This window comes from Aricia agestis, chromosome 20 (genome assembly GCF_905147365.1).
Source record: "Aricia agestis chromosome 20, ilAriAges1.1, whole genome shotgun sequence".
In the NCBI taxonomy this organism is placed as follows: Eukaryota; Metazoa; Arthropoda; class Insecta; order Lepidoptera; family Lycaenidae; genus Aricia; species Aricia agestis.
The window spans coordinates 7,496,724-7,518,274 of record NC_056425.1 but is presented as its reverse complement, the minus strand read 5'-3'; the positions used below and the strand labels follow the sequence as shown (position 1 = coordinate 7,518,274).

Genomic DNA, 21,551 nt, shown 5'->3' with positions numbered 1-21,551 from the left:
TTTGGTCTAGTTCTTTTGTTTGAAAACTGACATTATAGTGTTCCTTATAGCCATAACCCATAGCTTAAGATTATTAGCTCCCTCACCAGGTTTTTTTATTACTTAATTAAGTTTTAAATTTACTTAAATTATTGTGTTATGTTATTCCTAATATTATGGTTGGGTACTTATGATAAGTGTAATATTGTTTGCTGGCTTTAATCATTGTTACTAGGTACTTATTAATTGTTATAATATTTAGTTATTTGATTTAGTTTTAGGTTATCACAAATAATTTCGGAAGTTTTATTATTAGTGTACGAAAGTATGGACCGTGCATAAAAGTAAATTATTATTTAACATAATATAAAGTGTTTGACGTGATAGGTAACCCGTTTCTTTAATTATTATTATCATTGTTACTGATAAAAAAGACATTAGCATACACTATCCTTACTTCCATATTTACTAATAATATTATAAAAATAAATACGAAAGTGTGTCTGTCTGTTCTCTTCACGCCCAAACCACTGGATTGATTTTGCTGAAATTTGGTATGGATATTCTTTGGGTTCCGGGAAAGGACATGGGATACTTTTTATCCGGAAAAAAATTACGGTTCCCGCGCACTAAAAGAACTTTGGCGCAACAGAGAGAGGTGTCATCTAGTGCTCTATTATAGCAGCTGTATTCGCACTACGATGTAGTAATACCGTTATTGCAATTCTTTTGTTTCATTTTCCGTACGACGGAAAACCACAAGGGCAATCGAGAAGCGAAAATGAAGGTTCATTTGCAAAGTAGACTTTTATAACTTCTCATAATTCCATGTTAATTTAAAACAAGTCCTGTATTTGTGAACGTTTTTGCGCTAATAGAATATTTAGTAGTCTGTGCTAATAGTTCAAGCCACGAGGCGAGTCACAAATCATTTTACGTAAATGGAATTAAAGTGACTAATTTTTGGTTCGGACTACATCATAAAAAGGACTTTTGAGGTCATATAATATTAATTTTGTATATTTTTTATACGTAACTTGTTTATTAGAAATCGTATGCGTAATTCAGATAAATGTAGCTTAATAAAGAGTTGCGCGGTGCGCGGGCGCCTGTTATCGCTCGCACCGACATGTGAGCGGTTCTCACCACGTTAGTATGGTTTTTGGTAGAAGACGCGAACCGAGCTTGTTCGAGCCGCGAGTTTCCAATCACTTTTACTAACTCTCACTTTTAGCTATGAGTGTGGCTATAGGGAGCACCGAGTTTACTAAGTCCAACGTGCTACTGACGGCCGGCTGCGAAAGGCGGACGTTTCGCGAGAGAACCAAGGATTTTCTGAAGAATTTGAGGTACTGCCTGGCTGAGACGACGGTAGAGCCATGTCTCTTCATCTACATGCTGTGCACCTCGCTCTCGTCTCTTGCAGTCCAGAATATGCACCTGGAGAAGTCTTGCCGGGCCAACTTCCAATTCAGCGATGACATCTGCGACCGAATCAAGTTCAGGAACACCACAGGCTTGGACGCGGAGGTGAATGCAGTCCAATCTCTGGTCGCGAAGGTCGTCGCTTGGAAGTTCCCTCTTCAGACGAGCATCCCGGCGGCTATGGTGATATTCATAGGCGCGTATAGTGACAGAACGAAGAGACGGAAGATTTTCATACTCATTCCGTTCCTAGGGGAGATTGTGGCGAACGCAGGCCTGCTATTAGCGACGTACTACATGTTTGAGGTCTCCTTGACCGCCACGGCGCTTATTGAGGCGCTACCGGCTGCCTTCAGTGGCAGCTACATCATAATATTCATGGGAATGTACAGTTTCATGGCGGATCGCACCACGGAGGAGAACAGGACGTTTCGTCTCGGACTAGTGACGATTTGCGTCAGTTTGGGAACTCCTACGGGAACCGCGCTCAGTGGGATCATTCTAAAGTGTTTCGGTTACTACGGCGTGTTCACTTTGTGTATATTGTTGCATGTGAGTTCGTTGTTATATGGGGTGTTTAAGTTGGAGGATGTGACGCCTCCAGTCAATGTGGGGAATGACAGTGGGAAGTTAAGGGAGGTTTTCTCTCTTGTGACAGAAACCGTGTTGGTTGTGGTCAGACCTCGCGCATACGGGCTGAGAAGTCAGATCTGGGCTGTGATTGTGCTGTACGTGATAATGGTTGGACCTTTGTACGGTGAGTAATTTGGAAATTACTATTAACACATAGTTAAATTACTTGAGCAAAGTGACATCTGAAAATTAAACACAATAATTTAATCAAGAAAGTTATTTGCAGATTTTCTGTTGCAATTTTGTAAAAATTTTTGTTCGGCACACATCTTTGGTGCATACAATAATATGTTTACCTACTTACTGCCTTTCATACACAATAAACTGAAGGCCGCCAAGTTAGTTGGTAAGCAATATGCGCCCTTTTTTAGGCCATGGCTAATTCTCTCTTGATATTACAAGTATAAACTGTATAATTTATTATTATAATAAAAAATTTAATTCAATATTTTTGTAACGAATTTAAGAATAAATGGGTATACCTACCGTTTGAAAAAAATGATTTAGCCATAAAATAAGTTAATTAATACAAAAGTAATTTTACCAACTAAACAAAATTGTAAGTTTAATCCTATACTGTCTATGTATTATTAGTATTCAAATATAATATTATACTCTAACTTGCTTAGTTAAAATAATTATACTCATAGTCATAACTATCTAAATCATGGGCCACTCAACTACTTTCTGTCAATTAAAGTTTAATGTTTTTTATATCAAAGAAATTAAGTAATACTTTAAATGAGTATCGAATGTTGTGTAAACCAGGATGTAAATTAAACAAAAAGTTCAAATACAAAATCGTCTAACGGTAGCATAAGATTTAGCAGGTTGGTACAGCCAGCCAAATAAAGTAATAAATATTATTCGTTATTTATTTTCAAATGTTTTATAAGTACTTACGTGGAAAATTAATTTAAAATAATTCAATATTTTGAAATAGTGGCTAAGAAATAAAGGCTATATTATAGTATTTATGAAACAAAATAAACCAAAGTTAGGTATACTTTATTTTTGAGTAATACCTATTACTAATTTACTAACTATTTAGATACTTCGCAAACCATGTCTAAAACATTTTTTTTATTATTATTAAAACGTTAAACACTTTTTACTGCTTTGCATGGTTTTCAAAAAATCATTGTACTTTGTACGTAGCATTCTTTTCTTTGATATGTAAATGCTTGCGTACATTTTGAAAAGTCCTAAATGATTTTGCGAACCGTACAGATGATTTTGTAAAGACAGGTCATTGACTTCTATTTGCGTCTGAATATTTTACGTCCACGTTGATGGCATGTATCAAAATTTGTCAAAATATGTATAGGTATGAAATAGATCTGTTATAACATACTTAATATTATAGCAGATCTATTTCATACCTATATATTATACTCTTAGGAAAATACAAAATAATCGGCCAAGTGCGAGTCGGACTCGCGCACGTAGGGTTCCGTACCATTATAGAGCAAAATTAGGCCAAAAATTGTGTTTTTTGTATCGGAGCCCCCTTAATTTTTTATTTTATTTTAATATCATTAATAAATATTAAAGTACACATATAATTAAGGACTTTGAGAAAAATTCAAGTAGGTAGGTATGACAACAGGTAGGTACCTGTTGTCATTATTGATATAAGTAGAGCAAAAAAGGCCAAAAAATCACGTTTGTTGTATGGGAGCCCCCCTTAAATATTAATTTTATTTTGTTTTTAGTATATTTTGTTGTTATAGCGGCAACAGATATATACACATTACACAATCTATGCGAATTTCAGAAGTCTAGATTTAGCGGTCATTGAGATACAGCCTGGCGACAGACAGACGGACAGACGGACAGATGGACAGACGGCCAGACAATGAAGTCCTAGTAATAGGGTCCCGTTTTTACCCTTTGGGTACGTAACCCTAAAAAAAGACCTTTTATCAATGAGGTGGTGTCACCGTGACACCGCAAAATTTGGAACTGGAATCCATACTAATATTATAAATGTGAAAGTGTGTCTGTCAGCCTCTTACCTCTGTACCCTAAATTTTGACATTTAAATGTCAAGTGTAAATTTTTGCCAACTAGCCTCGCCTCGTGAATATTAACAATAAACAACATTATCAATGTATATAATATGCATATTATTACATAAAATATGTTGCGTAAAATCATCGCGTTCAGAGCTCCAAAAATTAAAAATTTAGCCTTGTTTCCTCGCAATCTCTTAATTCAGAAAGGATTGTGACAGAATTTCGTAACCAAACTCTACCTTTTCGCATGAGCTTTTATATCGTATGGATGAATTTCGAACAGCCCGTTTTGATCTCCATTTTTAGGGTTCCGTACCCAAAGAGTAAAAACGGGACCCAATTACTAAGACTTCGTTGTCTGTCCGTCTGTCTGTCTGTCTCCAGGCTGTAACTCAAGAACGGCTATAGCTACACTTCTGAAATTTTCACAGATAATGTATATCTGTTGCCGCTATAACAGCAAATACTAAAAATAAAATAAAGTTAATATTCAAGAAACTTGTTTTTTTTGGCCTTTTTAGCTCGTAATCAATAATGGTAACAGCAAGGCACTTGAAATTTTCACAAAATCCTTAATCATATTTGTACTTTAACAATTAATAATAAAATTAAAATAAAGTAAATACTTAAGGCTCCCATACAAAAAACACAATTTTTTATCTACTTTCGCTCTATACCGGTACGGAACCCTTCGTGCGCGAGTCCGACTCGCACTTGGCCGATTATTTTCATAAATGTTGTCATCTGTGTTTTTCCCAAGAGTTACATACATAATATTATGTCCGTCAATGATTTTCCATGATCGTTGTCGATTGTGCATACTTGAAAGAACTTCGCAATGTTGGCTGTTTTTAGCATAACGCGAACGTGAATACATTACAGAGTAGATCCAATATAATATAAAATCCATACTAAATATTATAAATGCGAGAGTGTGTTTGTCTGTCTGTCTGTTACCTCTTCACGTCCAAACCGCTGATCCGATTTTAATGAAATTTGACATGGAGATTTTTGCGCAACGGTGTTGCGGGCGTCGTCTAGTATTATATAAAAATATAACAACAAAAAAAAACAGGCTATTTTATAACGTAAAATGCTTAAAGTATTTATAAATTATAAAATTAGTAGAGCAATAAGCTCTACTAATTTATAAATACTTTCAGCCTTCAATTCCTCTGAGCTAGCTCGCGAAAAACTTAATTCGCGAAAGATTTAATATTTTTGCTAAGAAAAACCGGTCAAGTGCGAGTCCAACATGCGCGCGAAGGGTTCCGTAATAGAGACTTTAAATTCAAGTCCCTACCTGCAGTTGATTGCTATCGATTTAATAAAACCGGCCAAGTGCGAGTTGGACTCGCCCATGAAGGGTTCCGCAGCAGCAATAAGGTTTATTTTTATGAAATTAAAAGGTTTTTGATTTATTTTTATATCATCTGGATTTAATAAAAATTAAATTAAATATGTTTACCATTTATGACGTATAAAAAAACTACTTGCCAGATCTCGTTCAAACCAATTTTTGTTGGTATTTTTTATAGTAATGTACATCATTTATTTTTTAGATTTATAACGCCCCTACTTTAGAAGTTAGAGGGAGGGGGGACACACATTTTACCACTTTGGAAGAGTCTCTCTTGCAAACTATTCAGGTTAGAAAAAAAAGATGTAAGAAACCTCAATAAAATTTTTGAAGACCTATCCATATTCCATAGATACCCCACAAGCATAGGTTAGATTAAATTTTTTTTTGTTTCAGTTGTACAACCTATGGGGACCCCTAAATTTTTTTTTAAATTTTTGTATTAAAATCTTAATGCGGTTCACAGACTACATCTACTTACCAAGTTTCAATAGTATAGCCCTCATAGTTTCGGAGAAAAGTGGCTGTGGCATACGGACAGACAGACAGACATGACGAATAAATAAATAAATAAAATAATAAATAAAAATTGTTTTATTTCTGAATAAATTTGAATCAAATATTTTCAGAACGTTGAACTACATGTTGCCTACCACCGGTTCGGGAACTAACCCGGCGAGAAGGACCGGCGTAAGAAACTCGCACGGGGCCACTTTTTAGTAAAAAAGTGGAAAATTTGTCTTTTAAAAAAAATAAAATGTACAATGTAAATAACTTAATCTATACAATATGAATACACAATTGTAAGTCAGATATAATAAATGTAGAATCAGCCTTGCAAGCAGCCATCCTACTCCCAAGATGTGCTATCGTTTAGGAAATCGTTGACCGTATAGTAGGCTTTGGCACACAAACGTTCTTTAATTACTTTTTTAAATTTATTAATTGATAGATTTTTAACGTTTTCCGGGATTTTATTGTAAAGGCGTATACATTGACCTTTAAAAGATTTACTTATTTTGCTAAGTCTGATCACTGGTATTTCCAGCTTGTGCCTATTTCTAGTGTTTCTACCGTGACTATCACTTTTAGTTTTAAATTTAATTAAATTATTTCTAACATACAATACATTATCCAAAATGTATTGAGAAGCAACAGTTAGAATACCAATTTCTTTAAACTTTTCTCTCAAAGATTCAAAAGCTGACATTTTATAAATTGAGCGTATAGCTCGCTTCTGCAGCACAAAAATTGTATTGATGTCGGCAGCGTTTCCCCAATCTATAAGAGTTCCGTTTTTTGCTATTTGGCTACGGAATCCTAAAAACGACCTGGTGACAGCGAAGTCTAACTGCCACACTCAGAGAGAAATATTAATTACTCAACCGTAATTAAATGAAGATTTCGATTGTCTTCATTAAATTGAATTTAAACATTAATAATAGACACAATGCACTCAGAGGAGGCGTTAGAATAGATCTACCAGGATCTGATGGCAATTTTTGACAGCAGATTTTCAAAAAATATCCTCGATCATTGGATAAATTTTTAACACACATAATCAGCCGCTAAAAGAAGAAAAAAGGGTCAAAATATTTTATTCCAATTACCCCGGTATTGCTAGAGTCAATTTATTTTCTCACTTTTTGCCATCAGATTCTGGTAGACCTATAATAGTACAATAAGGTAAGTATAGATTTTTACTCTTTCGGTGCATCACTCTAAAAACCATAGAAACATTTTTGTTTCTCGGAAGTTTTGTTTTATGTATGAGAGCATGTAGGCCGTCTCGACTCATTGACCAACCATCACCACGGTCCGCAGAGTAACAGTAATATGAATAAACAAATCTGATAATATTGTTACTAATTAATGAGAGAACGGTTTATATAAATAGAAAAAAATCGCGAGCTCAAATGATAAATAAAGACCTGTTTTCTGCCGCCTTTAGCTAGCCAAAATACGTGTATGATAGTCTGATTTTTTATCATCGTCTAAGCTAATATGATTATTATTTAGTATATATGTACAATATTTTAATGCTAAACGGCTTTTTTGTTCGACATTTGACAACGTTTCTGTCAATATTCTGACATTTGCGTAATATTATTCAAATATAGAAATATTCCCAATATTTTATTATCAGTTGATTTTATAATAATTTACAACACTTTAAATATTAATTTGCTCGCTGCGCAGTGGTTTTAAAAACGTCATTTTGTCGATTCTTACAAAAAATACAATAATTTTTTGAGAATTAGTCACCACAGGATACCTGTGCATCATCCAACCTATATTTTAATTATTGTAATACTAGAGGTACCGCGCGGCTTCGCCTGCGTAATGTAGGAATTTCTCGGAAACCGTACATTTTTGCGCAAAAATAGCCTTTGTCCCTTCAAGTGGTCTATTCTTCATGTGTGCCAAATAACATAAAAATTGCTCCAGTAGTTCTTAAGATAATAAGCAATTTCAGATAATTTCCCCCATTTTTTCCACATTTTCCTCTATTTCTTCGCTCCTATAAATTGTAGCGTGATAAAATATAGCCCATAGCCTTCCTCGATAAATGGGCTATCTAACACTGAAAGAATTTTTCAAATCGGACCAGTAGTTCCTGAGATTAGCGTGTTCTAACAAACTCTTCCGCTTTATAATATCATTAGTATAGATTTGAATAAGTAAGTGGATGAAGTGAATAACTAAAATTTTGTAATATAAGGGCAATTTCTCATTTTTTCCCTTATAATTTTAACTTACCTACTTCATCATTGTTCTCTTATGCTGATGACACAGCCTTAGTTTTCAGTGGTAAAGCTTGGGAGGAGGCTCGGACTCACGCACAAGTAGGCTTAAATATTGTTGCGAATTAGCTATCAAATAATCTATTAACACTAAATGTAGACAAGACTAAATATATCAAATTTACCTTGAACCGGAGACTGGTACCGCCACTACATATTAATATTAACAACAACTGCAACCTCACGAACTCCATCAACTGTCCGAAAATTCAAGAAGTTCCCAGCATAAAATATCTCGGTTGATTAAATTGATCGACATTTATCTTGGAAAGAGCACATTGTTACAATTGGACGCTGTTAAGCATTCGTGTACTAACCCACACAAAAATTACGTATTGAGTTATAAATGCAGTTATGTTTGCATGTGCATGTTATGTTTGCAAATGCATTCAAAATTTAACTACAAAAAAAATTGTGGGCTAGGACATTAATGCTTAACAGCGACCAATTAGCAATAGAGTACGGAAGCTTATATATGTCTTTAGACAATTACGTAGTGTTGCCGACAGAAAGCAAATATTAGAAGTCTACCGTGCTTTATGCGAGTCAATACTGTGCTACTGTATTGACTCGCATAAAGCACGGTTTGTTTGGGGAGGCGCCTGTAAAACACACATGAAATTGGTAGAAAGAGCTCAAAGGGCAGTTATTAAAGTAGCTACATTTAAATTTCCATCAGATGCTCTTTATAAACATACAAAATTACTGACAGTTAGACAACTGTATATTAAAAATATAATACTAGTACAACAGCGTGCAACTAATAATCTAAATCTCACAGATAGCAAAAGGAGAAAACCTAAAATATTTACAATACCCAAAACATGCACAACAACCGCACAACATCATCAGCTGTTCCTAGGACCGCTACTGTATAACAAAGCCAATAAAGAAATTGAAAAACTCTCCACCATGAATAAAACACTGGCCAAGATAGCAGTCACCCGTTGGCTTGGTAGTCTTAACTATGAGGATACTGAAAAAATGGTACAAATAATAAAATAAGATCCTCTTGCATACTCACACAAGCAAACACACACACTTACACACACACACACACACACACACACACACACACACACACACACACACACACACACACACACACACACACACACACGCACACCTACACACACACACATACACATACACACAAAATACAAATATTAAAATTATAGAAATTAATATACTTAGCTTAGGCCCTCTCTCTGTCATCTTTATAATATATCAAATTATTATGTACATTTAATTTAGTCAACCCTTACAGCACAAGACTCTTAGTGTAGGGGTTGTGCACCTTATTATTGTCACACTCTGTATCTATCTTTTTTCTTGTATCATTTCCTTATTATGTATTTACTGAGACAATAAACTATTATTACTATTACTATCATCTGACCAATATCTGGCTATACATAATATTATCCACATTTTTTTGTTTCAAATAATTTTACTGGTTCTAAAGCCTCCGAGCCATTCATGCAAAAAAATGAAAATTTATAATATTTATTTTTAGTTACCCACTTCATCCACGTCTTAACATCTTCAATTACATTTATTATTATTCATTCAATATCCAACTTTATCTCCAACACAATGATATTATTTCATTCTTGAAATATTTACGTCATTTCTGTTTCATTGCGATTTGTGGCGACTTATTTAAAATGCAAAACATAATAATATAGATTTCAAATAGTGCAGGTAACAAGTTTTTTTTTTTGTAATTTATTTTAATAGGAAATATTATCCAAAAGCCGAAGCAGAGGACGCTGCTAGCACATACAGTAAATAATCCGACCAAAAGCCGACATGTTGCACACGTCATATCAGAATGTTGACGGAAACGTCGTCAAACGTCGAACAAAACTTTTCTTTACTATCTATGCTGGTGCTGCCGTCTAGCGTGAAAATATTGCAGTAAAATATCCTATTTAAAAAGAACAGGTATATACTATAATAATCGCAGTGATAGTTGCCAAACTGGTCAGAAACGGCTAGAATTAAGTCTAGCCGTTTCTGACCTGCCGCACATTATCCGAAATTTCTGATCAGAAAAATTCGGACGCCTCTGGACGGACTCTGTTCTGAATACATTTTGTTGTAGACCCCGCACACTATCAGAATTTCTTACGTGTCAAAATGTATGAGCGGGGCGGGGCATCCGAATTTTTCTGATCAGAAATTCGGATAATGTGCGGCCGGGCTTAAAGTATACTTAAAATATTATTTTTTGACATTCCACCTGTCCATACTAATATTATAAATTCGAAAGTGTGCTTGTCTGTCTGTTACCTCTTCACGCCCAAACCGCTGAAACCGATTTTGCTGAAATTTGGTATGTAGATACTTTGAGCCCCTGAAAAGGACATACGACACTTTTTATCCCGGAAAAATTTACGGTTCCTGTGCGATAAATGAATTTTTTCGCAACAGAGAGAGGCGGGCGCCATCTTGCATTACTATATTGTATGACTATCAATGCATTATTATATTGTACCACTAGATAGTCATACAATATAATAATGCATTTTCATGTAATTGACATTTTGTTAAAAAGCCTTAGATAGTACAAACAGCGAAATTTGGCACAATATAACTTAACATAAAATATCATGTAAAATCTAAAATAGTCAATGACGACGCACAATAAAATATTAAATTGGTACAAAACTATACATACCTATTACACACTACCTATCAAGTTTTGATTCATATAGTAATAAAAGGTTGTTTTTCGACCATCGACCGAAAACCTGTTGTTGTTAATGACTCATTTTGTTCTATTCAGTTGCAAAAAAATTGCGTTCAAAATTTAAACATTGTCAAAGCTCAAAACTGAATCACCAAATTATATATAGTTATCTATCTATGGACGGTTTACACCACGACAGTCCGGCCCCGTGCTAAGTACCTGAAGGGCTTGTGTTACGGGTACCAAACAACGGAAATATATTTAATACTTTTATACTATACCTACATAATATATTTAAGATTTTTATTATATGATACACATATTTAATACACATCCAAGACCCAGGAACTTTTTAAAAAACTTTTTGTTCCGTCGGCGGGATTCGAACCAACAGCCCACCAACTGAGCCACGGAGGTCGTCAAATTATCCTAAGCAACATTAGTTTAAAGACACTCCCTAATAATATCTTTTCTACTTTTAAATCAAATACTTATTTATTAATTATAAATAGAAAAGGCAGAAAAAATTTTAGACTCGAAAAAATTTCTTTCAAGTACGTTAGTAATGAGGTAATTTCCATAAACAAAATACGGCGAAAACACGTTGAGAGGAGAATTATCCGAACATGCAACATTCATTTGGAGCATTATGTGCGCAAAATGCGTCCACAAAATGTAGTTTTTTTTAAACCTTAAGGCGCTCCCCCTACGGAGATGCCGTAGTTTACCGTTTTAGATCCTTATAACTCATGATTTGAAAGCTACAAAATTATAATAAAAATACAGCAACAATCTTCAGTATATGAATCCTTTCCCCGTTATTAATTTCCTATTTTTACCCGACTGCTGTTTATTATACTCATGATATTAGCTTCCAAAGTATTACCAATTTATTAAAATTCAAGAATTTAGAATTTACAAATTACTTTTATTTGAAACACACGCCAATAGATCGACAATTTCATTAGCTACATATTCCCCGTTTAAATTTTTTAGGTCAATTTTGAACCAAGATAAGTAAAAAAAATGGATTATGGTGCAATCTCGGCAACGCGGCAAAAGTATGGTTAAGGTCGTTTGTTCGGGGGATGGCCTTAAGCATTATGTGCACGAAATGTAGTTAAATTTTCAAACCTTAAGGAGGCTTTCCGATCCTTGCCGCAACTCGCAAGCGACCGCGACCGACAAAATTCAGGTAAAATGACACTTTATGACACAAGCTAATGACATAAGCCATGATTAATGATGAAATGAAAAACTGACATTTTATTTAATTTTTGGTCGGTCGCGGTCGCTTGCCGCGTTGATGCGGTACCTTTACATTCTCACAATCAACGTCAAATATTTCAACACTATTTAAGACTATTGTAAAACAATTAGATAAAAAATATGCAAATGTACAGTCAACGACCGCTGATGATAACATGTTTTCAGGTGATTCACAAGTCAGTTACCTGTACGCGATACGAAAATTCAACTTCACCGAGATGGAATACAGCGTGTATGGCACCATCAGCATTGTGCTTGGACTGTTCGGTAAGTTAATGGTAAGTTCTTGCCACTGTTAATCCATATAGTCAGGGATCCCTTTTTTTTGGTTATTTTATCTGCGAATCGTTAGGGTTCCGTTTTAGGGTTCTGTAATCAACAAAACTTAGTTGACCTAAAATGGAACCCTAGTCATCTGATTTTTTGTATGTTGATAGGTTTATAGTCATATAATTTAAGAGTAACATTGTCCTACAAATAGAACAATCCATATTTAAGGACCATCAAATCAAAGTATAAATCCTTTCTATCTCTGTTAGCTACCACTTTCAAGATTTTTCGCAGATAAGATTGTTGTTCGTCTCATCAAAACGAAGCTACTTATAAATAATAAGCTTGATAGTAATAAAAAAAAATGTTCTAGGGCTCCCGTACTAATAATCACGATTAAACTGCTAAACCAAATTTTGATTGATTTAATATGGATATATAAATAATTTGAAAAAAAAATCTATCGAAGACTGCCTGTAATTATAGTTTAAGTGTGTGATGATGATTTACACGTGGGAGAGCCATGCTTCGGCACGAATGGGCCGGCTCGACCGGAGAAATACCACGTTCTCACAGAAGACCGGCGTGGAACAGCGCTTGCGCTGTGTTTCGCCGAGTGAGTGAGTTTACCGGAGGCCCAATCCCCTACCCTATTCCCTTCCCTACCCTCCCCTATTCGCTTCCCTTCTCTCCCCTATTACCCTATTGCCTCTTAAAAGGCCGGCAACTCACCTGCAGCTCTTCTGATACTGCGGGTGTCCATGGGTGACGGAAGTTGCTTTCCATCAGGTGACCCGTTTGCTCGTTTGCCCCCTTTTTCATAGAAAAAAAAATACTTTGAGTCCCGGGAAAGGATATCTAAGGGTACTTTTTATCCCGGAAAAATGTACGGTTCTCGCGCGATAAGCGAGTTTTGGCGCAACAGAGTTGCGGGCGTCATCTAGTAATTTATAATTAGCTGTGAGGTCAATGAACTTAAAAATGTATGATAAAAGCATAATTTCAAAATAATATTAGCTCGATGCACTCCTTCACCCATATAAACTATAACTGTGCAAAATTTCATTCACCTACGTTTCCGCATTTTTCTTCAAAAGGGATCCAAAGTTTTTCGCTCGTGTGTTAATCTTTACTAATATTATAATCTATACGAGTACTAATATTATAATTCTGCAGAGTTTGTTAGTTTGTTTGTTTGAACGTGCTAATCTCAGGAACTACTGGTCCGATTTGAAAAATTCTTTCAGTGTTAGATAGCCCATTTATCGAGAAAGACTATAGGCTATATTTTATCACGCTAAGACTAATAGAAGCGAAGAAGTAGAGGAAAATGTGGAAAAAACGGGGGAAAATTATTTGAAAGGGCTTATTTGAACGCGCTTATCTTAGGAACTACTGGTCCGATTTGAAAAATTATTTCAGTGTTAAATAGCCTATTTATCGAGGAAGGCCATAAGCTATATTTTATTATTCTAAGAGTAATATTTTCTTTATTTGGCAAACATGAAGAATAGACCACGTTAAGGGACGTAGGCTATTTTTTTGCGGAAAAATGTATGGTCGCGTGGAATTCCTAAATTACGCAAGCGAAGCCGCGCGCAACATATATATATAATAAAATCGTAGGAAAGTCAATGCTGTACATTGAATATTTTTGTACAATAAATAATACTTGGGACGTGATCTACTATACTAACGCGGACGAAGTCGCGGGCAACAGCTAGTATTATGATAAGTAAAGTTATATTTATGCTACCCATCTAAATAGTTTATAATATCTAAGCTGGCAACGGTATAACCATTTTCTTCATATATATTTAATTTGAATGGAAACTGGTTCAGAAATTATTTTAAAGTCCGTAAATTTTTCAACTTTGTAACTTCGGTGATAACTCCTGTCAAACATTTATCGCGGATTACTTCCTCTTATTACTAAGTTTCTTAACTTTGAACTCGCAGTTACATTTAACTGAAGCTGCGATAAACTTTGTAGGGGAAGAATTATTGTTAAAAATATTTTAATTATTAACAATCATCGCCAATAATATTATGAAAAAAAAAATCTTTTCCTATCGAGCAGACTCTGCAAGTATTAGAACGATTTAAATCTGATTTAGCACATCATATAATATTAATTATACTATATTATAATATAGACGTAGATAACGAAAGTATAGGGAAGTTGTTATGGTGTATGGTTCCAGCAGGATTTGTTTCAAATGCAAACATCCAAACATATCTATATATATATAAATGGATTTTCAAATGTGTTAGTCGCGCTAAAACTCGAAAACGCCTGGACGGATTGGGCTCATTTTAGTCTTAAAATATTCGTAGAAGTCCAGGGAAGGTTTCAAAGTGACACGAAGTTCACCGGGCTTGTTAATTCTAAATATTTTGATGTACATTTAATTCTTAGCGTTATTTGAAAACTTGTTAAGGAAATGTTTTTGCTATAATGAAATACGTAGCATACAGACGAATATACAAATTAAGATGTCAGGAACACAATCAAATTTAAGTAAGCATTTTCATAAAAACAGCATGAAGGAACAGAAAATTATGAAATAATAGACTATTCTTATTGTTTTTTTTTTATGAAATTAGGGGGCAAACGAGCAAACGGGTCACCTGATGGAAAGCAACTTCCGTCGCCTATGGACACTCGCAGCATCAGAAGAGCTGTAGGTGCGTTGCCGGCCTATTAGGGGGAATATGGTAATAGGGGAGGATAGAGATGGGAAGGGAAGGGAATAGGGGAGGGTAGGGAAGGGAATAGGGTAGGAGATTGGGCCTCCGGTAAACTCACTCACTCGGCGAAACACAGCGTAAGCGCTGTTTCACGCCGGTTTTCTGTGAGAACGTGGTATTTCTCCGGTCGAGCTGGCCCATTCGTGCCGAAACATGGCTCTCCCACGTTGAGCATTGTGTTATTATTAGCGTAAGAAAAACTTTAAACCTTGAGATCAACTGCGCAAAGTGGGCTAAACTAAGATTGAAGTTGTTAGAGTTACTTTAGATAAAATTGATTCAAGATCAACTCAATTTTATGAAATATAAACAAAAGTTAAAGTAAAACACGATATTTAAGGATATTTCGAAATTATTTTAAAATATTATAACTTCTAGATTAAATTATTGGTAGCAAAACTTTTTATTAAGATAACTATGTAGGTACTTGTTGTCCTATTTAATGTTATTGGTCTAACTGTACAATTAATAATGTAAATGCGAAAATGTTAATGTCCATTTATCCATTACCTCTTCATGTTCAAAGTGCTGTGCTGAACCGGATGTAATTTGGTATTGAGATAACCCCGGGATGTAGGTCCCGGAAAAGGATTGGAAAGAAGGATAGCCTTTTTGCAATTTTCAATTAGGTATTCAAACCAAACTGACTGTAAGCCGCCGAATGTGAGGCTCACTGTGAGCCCCAGTGTAAACGTAAAAATAAACGGTATTTTTCGTTCACAGTATGCTGACTATACGCTATTGCTGACATAGAGGTAGCCAATCAGCGTCCGCGGAGCGAAGTGACGTGCTATTTTAATCGGCCGCCGAATGTCAGCGCCTACGCATAGCGCAATAACGTATTGTCGGTTAGATGTGAACGAAAAGTGAATATGTATGGAAATACATTCGCTCACTTTCGGCGGCTGAGTCAGTTTGGTTTGAAGTTTGAACACGGCCTAAATGTAATGCTGTACGATAAACTAATCTCTGCGACCGAAGTTGAATATTTTTGGTAATCTAAAATAATGTTCTAAAAGCGATTTTATAAGTTTTGCCAAAAACTTTTTAATAAATATAATGTATACTTTCAATTTAAACTTTCAATATTCATTCGATCATAGATATTGTCCGCAAAGGGGTATGAACATTTTTATATGGAGCCTGGCCGAATTACTGTCCGCCATTGAAGCCGCCATTTGAAAAAAATATTCGTGAACGCGAAAAAACACAATAGCGGACAGGTAGGTCGGCCAAAATCTTCATACCCCTTTGCTATGGTAATAATTACAAAATCCGCGTATCAAACAAAACCGTAATTTTTTTTTTTCGGATAAGTAAAATAGAAGAAAAAACTAACCTAACTATATCGTTTTCCGACACTCAAAGTACCTATGTCCACATCGAGTCCATGAAATTGGTTCGGTAGTTTAGGAGTGACTCTTTTCACTATAAATATACTTTCTAAGACAGCATACTGTAATTGTAAACTTATACTATCTTTAACTAAACTGTTATTATTTGTACTAGAGTATGAGTTCGAGAGAGCTGTTATCTTTACAACTTTTTTATCTGCGGGGTGAAAGGGTCAAAATGTGCATTATATACATGATGCAAGATATTCCGCATTCGATAGGAGTAATATTTACCACGATATAAAATATACATAATAATATAGGTAGTTGTAGAAGACCAACTTTATTCTAGAATGGTTAACACACAAAAGCGTATTTTCAGATAACTTTAAAGAGCATAAAGATAGTTCCGATCTTTGCCACAAACGAACGCGGCTGACCAAACTCAAATAAAATACCACTTTATCAACAGGCTATAGGTTTCATTTTACTCTACATCATTACAAAGCGGCGGCGGCATCGCTAGACCAATGTCGGTAAAAAATGGAACCTAGAGCCTGGGTCATAAAGTGGCATTTCATTTAAATTTTTGTAGGTCGCGGTCGCTTGTAAAGATCGGAAATTCGGAATTCACCTAGAGTGGTTTCGCACCACGTCATTCCCATCCCATCCGAACCCAAATTCACCGAATACAGTGAATACAACCTCTTTGTGTCTAAACATACTAGGCCGAAGTTACGCGGCGTAAATTCCGCATTCATTGAAACAACCACATAAAAGCTGGTAATTGCGAAATTATCGTTAAATCTTTATTGTTTTTCAATTAAAATCGATATCTCGAAATCCTTTGATGTGGCTTTTGTTTAAATTAAAAACATAATATCCGCATATACAATATACATCGTGTTGCATTACATTGTTCGGCTTTGATTTAAAAAAATGGTGGATTATATAAAATGAGTAATATCTAATCTACATTTTGCTTTCCCTGTATTCGTGTATATCGCGCGAAAAATGTAAAATTTCCTGTACAAAAACCCATGTAACATTTTCGGAATAAAAATAAACTTTTTGTGACTCCAAGTCCAAACCATTTTTGTCTAAATCGGTTTAGCGGCTTAGCCGTTTAAAACAGTTGCACTATCCTAACAGATATGAAGCAAAGTGTGAGAGTTGAGACTATTCATATGTTTGACGACCTCTGTGGCTCAGTGGGTGGGCTGTCGGTAGCTCAAGCCGGGGGTCGCGGGTTCGAATCCCGCCGACGGAACAAAAAGTTTTCAAAGTTCCTGGGTCATGGATGTGTATTAAATATGTGTATTATATAATAAAAATCTTAAATACATGTATAGTATAAAAGTATTAAATATATTTCCGTTGTCTGGTACCCGTAACACAAGTCCTTCAGGTACTTAGCACGGGGCCAGACTGACGTGGTGTGAAGCGTCCATAGATATTATAGATATTATTAGATTTTTTTTTTAATTGGCCGTCCAAACAAAAAGGACTATAGTACGTGTTTCACTAAAAATGATTTGAAAATGTTTTGCGTTTCAATGACTTTTTATTTAAATGTCACCTTTTGCATTACAGGAACAGCCTTCTGCATAGGAATCCTGAGCAAGAAATGCAACGTGCAGGACAGCATGATTGGAGCATTGGCGGGTGTGAGCAGGATAGCTGGATGTCTGGTGTTTGCGTTTTCGCCGACGAGACAATGGTTTTACTCTGCTCCTCTCTTCAATATATTCAGCCACACTGGTCTGACAGCCGTTAGGTCTATTGCCACTAAGAGTGTCCCAGTGGAAGAAGTTGGTAAGAGACAGTTACTGGAATACTGGATGTAGTTTAATAAGACTACCCTTTCTAGTTATAAGCTGTAGTCTGTATCACCCTTATTTGACATTGACTCTATTGATTATTGAATTATAATAATATATACTGATATATATCCCGACATTCACAAAATTTTTTGACATCCCTAGTACACAATAATATATTTTATATTATATTTTTAACACCCCTTATCTTTTTACCTGCCAGTTAATTAATGGAGATTATAAATTAGATTTCAACTAAGTATTTTTACAATCATAATAATTAATTACAATAAAACTAAGCACATTTTTATTTTATGTTGCAAGAAATAATAAACAAACGTGTTCTTTGTCAAACAGGATCAACTCAAAATAAATTGGCCAATTTATTATTTTGTATTAGGGTTGTCACTTGTCAAACGATGACCCTTGTTTTTATGACTAGATCTGTCAAGTACAATTTTTCAGTTTTGTTAACTCAGTAATAGGGTTGGCATGTTTTTTTTAAAGAGCTTATGGCCTCCCCCAAAGTCTTGCACTCTTCTCGATCAAACGTAGATCTATCTGGCTCATATTATGTATGATCGCGCCATCTTTTTCCGCCGACCATTTTTTTATGTTTTTTTTTTTTAATTTTTTTTGTTTTTTTTTAGCTAAACTAAGTTCAGTGATAGGAGTGATGGAGGCCATTGCACCGTCTGTCTACATGCCGACATCTAGTCTGATATACGTGTCAAGTATTGAGACATTTCCTGGCGCGTTCTACCTGTTTGACGCAACCCTGACGCTGGTTGCGTTGGCTTTATTTACGTAAGTGTGTTATAATCATTTAATTAGAACGACATAACCTACATTTTTTGCCAATTAGAACCATAGAAAAAACTATAGAGATATACAGTCTGTCAAAAAAGTCATGAAATTAAAAAGTGGCAACATCGTAGTGTCATCCCTTTTTTCTTAGATTGATTTGAAAGGGATGACACTACGATGTTGCCACTTTTTAATTTCATGACTTTTTGACAGACTAGGTAACCTAATATTTTAATATGAAAAATGTTTGAAATAGTAACAAAAGTGCTTTAACAACATTAAAAAAAAACACATGTACAATAGTATCAAACATACACAGTAACATTGTTTCAAGCTGCCGGATATGTAATGAAAAATTAAACAAAAAGTAACTATGTATATATTTTGGGTCGGGTAAAATGTCAGTATGGCCAACGTAACCTACATATTTTATCAAGTTAATTGACCAATTAATTTAAAAAACAACGCAAACGTAAGGTTTATTTGAGAAGGAAGCGAATCTATATGGACAGGCAAGCCGATTTTTTTTTCATTTTGGGATAAAGCATAATGGAAATATCAGCAAGTTCGAGTGAGAAATAAAACTGGATCCTTTTTTTTGGACAGATTTAAAAGACATTGACCAAGTTGAAGGCTGTTGTTTGTGGTATCAGTTTTCTAAATTGTTGCTTTTTTTTTAATAAAATATATTTCCTAATTTAAAAACCAATAAAAATAATTTGTTAAAAAATTGGACAACCCTTCTTTTTTTATTCATCTTAGATAGAATGTTATTAGACGGTTTCCAAAAAATATTGTTATACATTTTTGACTCACAAAAGTGACAGTTTAAAGGCAGTAAGTGTGTCAGATTTTCGATTTCGATTTTACCAGTTATTTCACGTTATGCAGGAGAAAGTACTACATGTCCAGTTTATCGATTCATATATTTATTTTTTGCACAATAAGTACGTATAACGTAATATGCGAAACTTGTTCTTGTCGAAGTCTTGTACTTAAAAATATTGAACATTCAGACCAACTTTAAAAAAATATTTAAGTAGTCTTTAAAGCACCTTAAGCACCACTCTATTGAATTAAAAGTAGATTAAAATATTATTACTTTTGAAACGCTTCTACAACATTAAATTGAACTTTAGCAATACAAAATTATTGTCATTGATTACAATAATTATACGCATTAAATTAATAATAAGTGCCTTTTAAAATATAATATTTACTTTACTATAGAAATTCTGCGTCAAACATAAATTATTTTATTGGCATTTTAAATTAAATTAAACGAAAGTTATTTTACCAAAGTCATTTGGCGAATGGCCTTTGTACAGTAGAAAAGAATTGAAATAAAATTATACGGTGAAACTTTTGTACTACTGCCCTTAGAAGTACCATAACTAGCGACGTCACACGATATGTAACATGAACCATGTTTCAAAATATTTTAACAAAATTTTAAATATTAACTCTCGTATGACCAAAAATCACGATTTTAGGTCAAATTAATACGATCAATATGATAATATTATTTCGGTATAATATATAAAATGCTTATTGATTTCAGAATTCAGATCATCATCACTAGACTAGATAATATTGTATGTATATAACTTTAGTCTAGTGCTCAAAATTTATTAAAAGTCAATTTTTGACATTAATGGAATTAAAACACAAAACAAGTTTGTAGTCCTTGGGATTCTCATTGGTCTAGTTTTTTGCCTCTGCACTGTAAGCACTAGACAGCAGCAGATAGATTATACGAAATTAAATACGATCCTTATTTTTTAACACACATGCGACCTCCCTATCATTGTACTTCGATGATTAACCTTTAAATTTTTATAGGAACATTTATTTCATCATGAAAAAAAGGAGTAAAATGGACGGAGCCGAACCGAAAAACAAAGAAGAATTTGCGAGATGTAATGAAGTTTCAAGATTTTGAGACTGTATACTGAAACAGTAAGAACTGGAGCACAAAATAAAAACAGGCGCTGTGAAAAACGACAGAATAGAATATTTATTTAGACCTTACTTATAAGAAGATCCATATAAATTATAAAGAGATATAAATTGTATTACTATGTCGTCTCTATACATCTGTATAGAGAAGATATAGTTATACAATTTCTTCAGACTTCCTCTGTCACTTTACTTTTCTATAGTCCGTTGTTTGAATCTGGGGGCACGGCAGTGCTTTACCATCCTTTTGTCGCGTTTCAAGCGATTTACGATCTTTCCTATTTCGACGTGGACAAAAGTAGAGTCATTTTTATTAGTGGAGGATAATTGTATATACTAGAATATTATTTATTTATATTATTATAATATTGTATTTTATTGTATATTTTGACCTACAGAGTTTCTATTTGTTGTATTCAAATATCTA

The 21,551-nt window shown here is 34.4% G+C and overlaps 1 protein-coding gene across 2 annotated transcripts; it reads left to right on the top strand.

Moving 5' to 3' along the window:
* The first annotated feature begins 1,101 nt into the window (after positions 1–1,101).
* Positions 1,102–21,441, top strand: LOC121737367. Of its 2 annotated transcripts, XM_042129034.1 has the most exons (5): positions 1,102–2,161; positions 12,349–12,450; positions 18,132–18,353; positions 19,009–19,165; positions 21,008–21,441. In XM_042129034.1, exons 1-5 carry the CDS (start codon positions 1,216–1,218, stop codon positions 21,105–21,107), a joined length of 1,527 nt encoding a protein of 508 aa, XP_041984968.1. In that variant the 5' UTR covers positions 1,102–1,215; the 3' UTR covers positions 21,108–21,441. The 2 variants fall into 2 exon arrangements, with proteins under 2 accessions (XP_041984968.1, XP_041984969.1); XM_042129035.1 differs by lacking the exon at positions 12,349–12,450.
* Positions 21,442–21,551: the final 110 nt, after the last annotated feature.

Excerpts from the sequence above, each read along its gene's own strand:
- LOC121737367 (XM_042129034.1), top strand. The coding sequence starts at position 1,216 with ATGAGTGTGGCTATAGGGAGCACCGAGTTTACTAAGTCCAACGTGCTA. Across the intron at positions 2,162-12,348 it reads AATGGTTGGACCTTTGTACG|GTGATTCACAAGTCAGTTAC; the intron begins GTGAGTAATTTG and ends ACATGTTTTCAG. Across the intron at positions 18,354-19,008 it reads TGTCCCAGTGGAAGAAGTTG|CTAAACTAAGTTCAGTGATA; the intron begins GTAAGAGACAGT and ends GTTTTTTTTTAG.